At 52.2% G+C, this 10,050-nt stretch overlaps 1 protein-coding gene across 1 annotated transcript; it reads left to right on the forward strand.

Moving 5' to 3' along the window:
- Window positions 1–5,772, forward strand: TMEM184A (transmembrane protein 184A). Its single transcript, XM_085301175.1, has 8 exons — window positions 1–206; window positions 1,077–1,242; window positions 2,470–2,560; window positions 2,652–2,727; window positions 3,368–3,459; window positions 4,089–4,258; window positions 4,377–4,574; window positions 5,118–5,772. The coding sequence occupies exons 1-8, from the start codon at window positions 12–14 to the stop codon at window positions 5,366–5,368; spliced, it is 1,239 nt and encodes a 412-aa protein (XP_085157301.1). The 5' UTR covers window positions 1–11; the 3' UTR covers window positions 5,369–5,772.
- The last annotated feature ends 4,278 nt before the right edge of the window (window positions 5,773–10,050 follow it).

Raw genomic sequence — 10,050 nt, forward strand, 5'->3', positions numbered from 1 at the left:
CCCTCCCGCAGATGAGTAACGCCACGCATGCCCTGCCCTCCACCGTGGCACCCGGCCCCCTGGCCCTCACCGTCTCGGACGGCTCCCTGCTCGCAGCCGCCCGCAATGACTCCCAGGAGAGCAGGCAGCTCTTCCTGACCACCGCAGCGGCACAGGTCATCTCCGGCCTCTTCGTGTGGTCAGCGCTGATCATCACGTTCCACCAGGTACCGGCAGCCCTGCGGGTCTCAAGCCCTCAGTGCTTGGATTAACATTAGCGTAAAACCTATTGACTGCTTGTGGGCTCATTGCAGTTGCTGTTGTCCCTCCCTCAGCCCCGGATAAGTATTTCCTCATGCCAGTGCTGGTGGTCTAGCACTGCTRGCTGCAGCCAAGGCAGTCCCAGGCCGGGTTGCTTCCTGGAGGGGTTGTCTCTGCTGTCAGGAGGCAGGTTTTTGCAGCTCAGGAGGGTGCACTTTGCCCAGCGGTGCTGCTGCAGGAGCTTCCTCAAGGCAGGAGATGATAGCCAAGGCCTCAGTGCTGCCGGGAGATATGCACTGAGCCTGAAGCTCTGCTGTGTTTCTCCTCTCGTTTCCCTTGCCTGCCATGTGACTGCGTGCTGGACCTGTGCCTCTGGGCTCCCTCTGTGGGGTGCCCTGAAATGTCATGCCAGATTGCAAGTTTTTGGTATTGCTATGGATCTGCACGCTGAACCCAGCAGGACTATGCCAGAGCAATGTGGACACCTCCAAGAGCCAAACTCAGCCTGGACACTGCAGTGGCCAGTCCTTGGGACGGGGCTGCCCTGGGGTTGGCACCAGGGGTGGCACACGCTGGTCCTGGCGGCTGCGAGACACTTCCCTCCCTGGCACTGCATGGCTCTGCTCCCTCCCGGCCTCGTGGGCAGTGCTCCAGGGCAGGGATCGCCCTGGGGATTGGGATGGAGATGAGCTTGAGTGTCTCTTCACTGATATGGTTCTGAGGTGGAAAGCTAGCCAGAGGAAGGCAGCATGAGTGGAGCCTCCTGCAGCCCTGAGGCTGAAGGCAGGGTATTTCTCCTCCTCTCTGCCTGCTGGACGTGGTCTCCTTCTTTGCAGATCTACATGCACCTGAGGAATTACACCATCCCCAAGGAGCAGCGCTACATCATCCGCATCCTCTTCATCGTGCCCGTCTATGCCTTTGACTCCTGGCTCAGCCTCCTCCTCCTTGGGAGCCACCAGTACTATGTGTACTTTGACTCGGTGCGTGACTGCTATGAAGGTGAGCATGGGGGGAGGCCACTGTGGCAGGAATGCTTACAGCAAAACAGGAGTCATCTCCTTGATGCCACTGCCTGTGTCTCTGGTGCATCCAGGATCGCACAAAGTCTTCTTCACCTCTCTTACTTCTTTAAGTCAGGCTTTTTCCGTAAGGAGGCTTTACCCTTCCTTGCCCCTCAGCAGCATGTCTGACGGCRCAGGTGTGGTGAGCTGTAAGAACTTCTCCCTCAAACTCCTGTTCTCATAGTCCTGCCCAAATGTCTTTTTTTACTATACAAAATTGAATCTCTGGTGGCATTTGGGGCAGGGAGGGAGGTAGTCCGTGGACAAACACAAGCTGCTGTCTCTCAGCTGCCTGCCCATAGGCTTGAGGGAGTGCAACGTCTGTTCATGCCCTACAGGGAAGGGGTTTTCTGGCTCTCCTCGAAGTAGAAAAATCTAAAGCAGAAGGCAAAGTTGTCTGGAGATGCATAGCTTTATCTAAGAAATTGGGGCAGCTGAGATGTTTTGAGGTGCAGGGGAAGCTTGTGAGAGTTGCAGCTCTTTGACTTTGTTGCCCTCCCACTGGACAACAGAATGTTGTGGGCATGTGTATTATGTTGGATTTGGAGCAAGGGATCATGAAAAATAAATGATGGGGTCTAAGAAAACTCTGTTGAGGTCTCTGAGCAGGAGGAGAAATGAACTAACTGCGAATGAGCTGTGGAGAGCATCCCAGAGCCAGTTTCTCACTTCCCAAGACCACACRATCTGTTCTTTGCTGGGCACTAGCTTCTCAAGCTGCCCTTTGGCATTTCTGAGGTTCTTCCACAAAGACTGTCTCTGGCAAGCGGATTTCTGCCTTGCTTTGTGTGGCTGTGCATGAGGATTGGCACTGCTGGAATATCCAGCTAATGCATGTGCACAGCATGAAGGGTCTGTGCGTGCAGGGCAATGCTGCTGTGTCTGCAACACAACACACCCACTCTGAGCACATGGGGCTGTGTGTCTGACCCTGCTTGGAAGAACTTGCCTTGCTGAGCAGGTGCCGCAGATTTGACCTGCTACTCCTCTCACTGAGTTCCCACCCACGTGGAAACACTGACCAATGTCCCAAATCCTCAAACTGCCAGGAGGCTGTGCTGGGCGGGTGAGAAAACATCTGAGTAGAAAGGGATGTGCAATGTAATGCAATAGCTCCCTGGTTCTCCATCAGCCCTGCTGATCCTGTCTGTCCTTGCCTTGCCAGCTTTTGTGATTTATAGTTTCCTGAGCCTGTGCTTTGAGTACCTCGGCGGGGAAAGCACCATCATGACAGAGATCCGAGGGAAGCCCATTGCGTAAGTCACGGAGTGCCATGAGTTCCCTGGCCCTCCACCTGCTTTCCCCATCGACCAGCCCCCATGGCTTCTCTATGGGTTTTCCTTCCAGGTCCAGCTGCTTTTACGGGACTTGTTGCCTGCAGGGCATGTCCTATTCCATTGGGTTCCTGCGCTTCTGCAAGCAGGTGGGTACCTGGCAGCGAGCTCTCTGGGTGAGGTACTTTGGGCAGCTGCCTCCAAGTGAGTCTCTTTCCTGAGACCTTACCAAGGGGGTTCTGCTGCCCTGCTCTTTGGAGATCTTCGCTTTTTTTCCCGCTGAGGGAGGCAGCTCACCCAGCTCCGCAGGCACCTGGCCAGCAGCAGGACGCTGCACTGGCTGTCCCTGCTTCTGACTCACTGCTGAGTCAGGGTCTCCTCCCACTGCAGAGCTGAGATTTTATCTCTGTCCAGGCTCAGGTTAGCCTGAACGGCTTTCTAGCTCTCCAGGGCTCTGCTGCGAGCCAGATCCTGGCAYGGGTCTATCCTCAAGCCACCAGGTCTCACCCCTGGGATTGGATACGCTGCCCTTTGTGGCAGCTCCAAGGGTATAGCCCTGCTCCTTCGCTGCAGGGCTGCACACCGAAACTGGCTCRTATTTCCCACTGTATGTAGCGCTGGTCACTCCTGCCCACTCAGTCTAAGGCAGTGGAGAACCCATCTTCTCTGTGTCTTTCTGTCCTGGGAGTAAAGATGTTGGCTGGTGGGTAGCAAGCTCTGCTCCCCACTGGGAGCGCATCAGCACATCTTCCCGCCCAGGGTTGTTCAGTGTCTCTCTCCTCTGTACAGGCCACACTTCAGTTCTGCATTGTGAAACCCCTCATGGCCATCATTACCATCATCCTGCAGGCGTTTGGGAAGTACCACGATGGGGACTTCAAGTGAGGAGGCTGGACCTGGGGGGTCGGGAAGGAGGATGTTCATCTCCCTTGGGTGAAGGGGAAGGATGGGTCCTTGATGTATCCCCAAAGATGGACACCCTTCTGTGAGCACCTCCCTGGGGAGCTGCTCCACCACTGGTGGAAGCACAAGCAGTGCAAAGCACAGGAGAACACTCTCCATCCTTAAATGCACCAAGGACCAAACTCCCATGAGCTGTGATAAAAAAGGCCCCTCTAACACAGGAAACATCTCCCGCTGCTACCTCCTGTCTCTTCTTCCCTGGTTAAGCTGTGCCCTCCCTCCAGTCCCTGGAATGAAGCCATGCACTTCCCAGAAGGTCCCTGTCCTTGGCACAGTGTCTGATCTTCTATTGGCTGAGAGAGCCCCGAAAGCCACCAGGGCTGCCCTGCCTTACCCTGGCTCCTGCTCTGCAGCCCAGCCCAGCTCTGCGTGGCTGCCAACCTCGAGGAGATGCTGTTGCCAAGCTTGACCAGCATGTTTGTGCCTCTCACCGCAGCTGCGGCTTCTCCTGCCGCTTCCTCCTTCTTCCCCCTTCCACTTGCAGCGACTTGGCCACCAGTCACAGTCGCTCTCTGCAGCCCAGGACAGCAGCACTCTCTCTTTGCAGTGTCCACAGTGGTTATCTCTACATCACCATCATCTACAACTTCTCTGTCAGCCTAGCACTTTATGCCCTCTTCCTCTTCTACTTTGCCACCATGGATCTTCTGCGACCGTTTGAACCAGTCCTTAAGTTCATCACCATCAAAGCAGTCATCTTCCTCTCCTTCTGGCAAGGTGAGTCCCTGCCACGGGTGTCCAGTGCTTCTCCTCTTGTAGCACTATGCTGGCTGGGATGCAGCCTGCAGCCTAGGGGTGCACAACCAGAGCTGATCCCCTTCCCTCTGCCTCACAGGGACACTACTGGCAATCCTGGAGAAATGTGGTGTAATCCCTGAAGTTCAGGTTATTGATGGGAAGGAAGTGGGAGCTGGGACAGTGTCTGCTGGCTACCAGAACTTCATCATTTGTATTGAGATGGTTTTTGCCTCGGTTGCTCTGCGTTATGCGTTTACTTGCCAGGTGTACAGAGAGAAGAAAGAAAATTCAACAGGTAATGCTCCCTCTTTTCCTTCCCTCCCTGGTGAATAAGGAAGGAGGAGAATCTCCTCACAGCATGGTAAAAACCGCTAGAGGAATTTCCTTCTCCTGCACTCCATGAGATTCCTCTCCTTCCTCCTTTGCGACATTTGTGAGCCACAGTGAATGGATAAGAAGAGAGCCCAGAATAGGGGAATTGGTATTATGGAACATGCTGCTGGAGAGGGTCCATCCTCTTAAAAGCAACTCAGAAACACGGAGCTAGGGTTGCTTTGCCACTCCTCTGTGCTTGCCACCTCTGTCCCATAGGGAGACATGGCCCTTGATGGGGCCTTGATGTCCAATTTCTAGAGAAATTAGGCTAAAAATGTTCCTTCGGTCAGCAGGCTTGGAGTACTCAGGCTGTTACATGCTCCTCTCTGACCGTGTCCCAGTGCTCTGATGTATCCCTGTGTTCAAGACCTGTCTTCATCCTCTCCTGTACTCTAGCCACCTATGGCCAGCGGGCAGTGTCTGCTCTCTCACCACTGGCCCTTCTGCTCTCCTTGTTTTTCAGCAAACCTTGCCCCAATGCAGAGCATCTCGAGTGGGCTGAAGGAGACCATGAGCCCCCAGGATATCGTGCAGGATGCAATTCACAACTTCTCGCCCACATACCAGCAGTATACCCAGCAGTCGATGCAGGAGTCAGACCGCAAAGTGCCTGGAGAGAACGGGCACGTGGTGKCCAAGGCAGAGGGACTGAGCAGCAGAAAGAGCAAAAACATTGAGAAAAGAGTTCTGATCCTATCAGACGAGGAGCTGTAGGAGACACCAGAGGGGACAGCGACACTGGAGAGGCTTAAAGCCATGCAAATGGAAAGTGTCTCGAGGCTGAGACAACCTGATCTACTCAGAGCACAAAGAGAGTGAAAGAGGTAGGCCAGGATAGCTTATTAATCTCCTCAAAAAGCCAGTCTCTTGAAGTGAAGATGAACCAAGGGAAAAGTTAAATCAAATTGTGCCAGCTTCTACTGTCCCACCTCTACTGGTTTCAGAGATTTGGGCTGTCTTTGCTGCTATGGCTGTGACTGATCACCCACACCTTGGTCTGTTTTGCCTGCCCTACTGCCAGTATTTTGTTGTCAGTCTCATGGACTCGCYGCCCTCATCCTCCTCTTGTCTACAAAGAGTGTTGAGGCCTGAAAGAAATGCTTTTCTCAGCACAGTTCTGCTCTAGTTTCTCTTGATTTCAGTAAAAATGATCTCTAAGGACCTTGTGGAGAAAAACAGATCAGGAAGGTGACTTCACTTCACCTCAAAACCTGGTAATGTTTTAAAGATGTTATTCCTTACTTTTATATATTCTGCCTCCCCCCATCCCCCAGAAAAGTCTGAGGAGCTGTGTAGAAGACCTTTACCGGGGCCGGGGGTGGGGGAGGGTGAAGAGTTGATCATCCTCTTCTCTCTCCTGATGGGGATGCAGCTGCCTGAAATAGTAATTCCTCYGTGGAGTGGTGGTAGGACCATGCTCAGGGCTAAAGCAAGGTCTTGCAGCTGCATTTGAGGGCTGTTGGTGACAGAACCTCTTGTTTATGTCTAAACTGACTTATCTCCGAAGCGATCAGAAGTTAAAAGGGATTCCAGTTGCCTTATCAGCRTGGTTATTAGGGAACCAGACTGTGACTGGTGGTGGTAGGAATGTACTTGCTGGAAACTGTCTGTTCTTCCTAACCTCTTTCTAAATAATGTTCCTATCCCTGYGTTCAGAAAACAAGCACTGCAGCTAGATGCCTTACAGCCATGCATCTGGGCTGAGCGCTAGAAGAATTAGCTGATGTTGGAGAAACCCATGAGTGCGGTGGCACTAGGGCTGCACATGAGCCATTCCTCAGCCTTGGCACCTCTGTGCACCTGTGAAGGAGGCTTCGCCCAGCTGAGGGGGGCCAAGACCAGCCGGGCTGGCAGCGGCAGGGACAGGCCCGGCTGCTGCCACCACGACTCAGGGCCGCACTGCTYGCAGGGAGGGAACTACACACTGTGCTGAAGTGCTAGATGGGTTCCCCCCCCAACAGCGGTAAAGAACACACATTCTGTTAAACTTCCTCTGTGTGGGTTTTTCTTTTTATCTTCAGGCTAGTCTAATACGTGATACTGTTAATCAGGTGATTTCTGGGAACTCATTTGAGAATGGGCTAGAGTATTGTTTGGGGGCGGGCGGTAGCTGGGTAGTGAAAGGACAAGGGCAAGTCTACAACCTCAGATTTGCAATCATGTGGCAAACAAACCTATGGGTAAGGCTTATAGCCATTTTACACTCAGCTCCTAGTGAGTTTTTTTCTCCCTGCTTTTGAGCTGCAAAGTGTAAATTGTAATCTGAAATTATTTTATTTATGAATTTTTTTCTAATAAACAGCAATTTCTACTGTGGACTGAACAAGTGTTTTCACTTTCTTAGCTCAGAGAGCAAAGCCCATCATCTGCCTGATGCTCTTAARCTCAATATACTCCCTGCCTCTTGATGCTGGGGCAGCAGAAATACCTGTACATGCAGTATCCTGCACATCTCAGTATTCCCGAGGGTTTTGTGCTCTTCTTTCTCACTCCACAAATAGTAGCGTGCTCTCTCTTTCCCTCCTTGCATTGCACCCAACCCTCTCCTAATCTGTGGATGCAGAAGTTCAGAGATGCTGAATCCTCTTTAGCCAGGCTGAGCACAGATTCTAGCAGCAATAAGACAAATCTATCTATTATTATTGGTGAAATCTTATAATGCCGGAAGACCGGGATCAACAACACTGGCAGGCGGCAGCTAAGCCAGTCTTACAAGTCCCTCTGCTCTGAAAAGCCACTACTCATACCTGCTCAGCCGGTGAGGCTGCTCTCACGTTTTCTGTGACCGGATCTGTAAACAAGAGTCACGCACTCTGTAAATCCAGGGTCTGGGAGCAGGACCCTACTGCCTGCAACACGCAGCTTCAGTGCTTAGGGATGAGGCTGCTTGGCTTTCTAACACAGCCATCAACAAAACAGTGAAGTCTCTGAGCTGAGCATCTTGGTCTTCTCTATGCCTCCGGAGAATTCTCACAGCTGCAGGGAACAGAGGCTGCTCCATCTCATGGGGCAAGGACAGATTGCAAAGGTGACGATGGCACATCTGTCGGTGTGCTCGCAGCCACCGAGCTAAAGACTTGCACAAGAACACAGCAAGAAATGTAGTTGTACTTCATTGCACAAATGTTCAACTCCAGTGCATAATGGGCCGCATTCATTGCTCTTGCCAGCAGGTGCAATTCCCACTGCAGACAATAACAATTGCYTATTTATGTCAAGCACTGATTACTGTATTATATGTAAAACAGGTCTTTCTCACAAGCAAAACATGGGGGRRAAAAAAAATCAACTGTGACTCATCCAAGGCAGCAGTGTGATAACAGCCTGAAGGAGCCGTGTTGAGCTGGACACCAGCTGGCCGCTGTGCTGTGCAACAGCAGGCGAAGCTGCCGTCTCCAGCCGGCGCCAGCTTGGCCGCCTGGCTGTTCCGATTCTGGGAGAGGTGAGAGCTTGCAGACCAGCCTGGGCACTGCCACTGCACTCGGGCTGTTCCACGGCCATATAACGCACCAACAGAGCACAGAAATACTAAAGGTGTCTTAGGCTGAATATATCCCCTAGCAGATAGGGGAAACGTGTGTTCTYAAACTAAAATGCTTCCTTTTAGCTATTTTTATTAAACTACAGCAAAAGCCGGAGGTAGCACATGCGGATGACCTACACACATGTTCGCCTCTGTGCCTGGCACCAGGCCAGCAGGCAGCTTTGGAGGAACAGGCTTTTCACGCTGCCAGCAGCAGGCTCTAGTGGTCAGCAGATTTGTTTTCCAGTTTTCACTCATCCTCTGCTTTTCCCTGAGGGCTGGGCTGTGGCTGCTGGTACTTCCTACCCCAGCTCCAAGGCAGGCAGCTTAAGAACTCGCTCACGTCAGACCTGCCATCGGCCTGCGTCCTCTGGGGCACATCCTGCCATCGGTACCCRCGAGATCGGGCCGACCACATTTCCTACACGCTTGAGCACGGAGGAAGGCGGCCGCTACTGCCGCGGCAAATCCAGCGTTTTCGCACCCCGGCTCTTGCCTCRGACTGGGAGCTGTGATGCGGAGACACTTCTGGTTTTGGGGTGTTTGGTACCTACCAGCAATCCCTGGGCCAAGCTGCTGACGGTCCCTTGTGGGGAGCAGGCTATCAGACCTGCAGCTGATAGCGAGATTCACACTTGCTCAGGCCTATTTACCAGTGCTCTTCTCACCCCAGCTACAAGATTTTTCCTTTCGTAAGCACAGCGAAGGTTACTTTTCCTTTCACTGAAACTTTCCCCTGGCTGATCACTACTGCCCGTTTCCTCCTGAGCTAACACTCCTCCATCTCTCCAAGGGTCACAACTGTCCCACCTCCCCCTCCTCTCTGCAGTCGCTGGCTCCTCGCTGCCTTTTCTCAGCCCAGCAGCTGGAGCAAATGATGTTAATTTTCTGTAACAGGCTAAGCACAATGGACTGCAATCAACCCCCAGGCTGCCTCAGTGTCCCTGCTTACCTAAGGCCTCCCAGTCCCACTTCTGGCACCCACCAGCCATCTATTACCTGCTTACATGTCCACCATCTCAGTCCTGTTTCTCTCCAGTTAGAAGTTATATAAAGAAAAACTCCAACTTTGGCCAATGTACCCATCTCCAAGATCCTCAGCTCGGCACAGGCCAACTATTTTTCCCCATCAGCTGTCCCCTGAAGAAACCGGCCACTCAGAAAGGRGATCAAAGATAACTTGGCTCCTAGGCTCTCTCTGGCACATGGTACCACCTCTTTAACAGGCCCTGAGTAAYAAATAGGGAGAAACAGAAATATTGATTTAAGGGGTGTAAGCAGTTTATTCACAAGTAGTTGCATAGGAAAGCAGTGAAGGGACACCTCACGACCCCAAAGAGGAGCGGGGAGTGTTTCTCTCAAACACTGTGAACCCACAGCACAAGGTTTTCAGGACAAGAGTAATTTTGCACAGCAGGCTCTTGGCATCATGACTGCAGGTAGGCACCTACTGAACTACCAGCCCCTGCTTGCTCACAGCAAGTTATCGCAAATACCTAGTGATTACACATTAAGATGCAGTCTGGTTCAGAGGAACAGATATACGTGGTCTAAACACAAGATCCACTGGACAAGCAGTTTGGACAAGAGTTATCAATCGAGCATATTCCATAAACATCGAAGCACCACCAAACCAAGGCTTGGAGATGGACGAGCTGGCTACACGCACGCTGGACTAGTTCATACACTTCTAAAACCCTGTGCCGGCACCATGCTTACCTTAGCACAGCTTCCCTTCCAAAAATACATCTTTCACAGGAAGCATGGCAGCAGACAGCTAGCCGTACACTACGCAGGCTTCAACAGACAAAAAACAAGGAAAATATTCCACTGAAAATCAATTCAAGCTCCAAAATGCTGACCATACACCAGG

Source organism: Rhea americana, unplaced genomic scaffold (genome assembly GCF_003343005.1).
Source record: "Rhea americana isolate MKP2758 unplaced genomic scaffold, rheAme1 scaffold_10, whole genome shotgun sequence".
Taxonomy (NCBI): Eukaryota; Metazoa; Chordata; class Aves; order Rheiformes; family Rheidae; genus Rhea; species Rhea americana.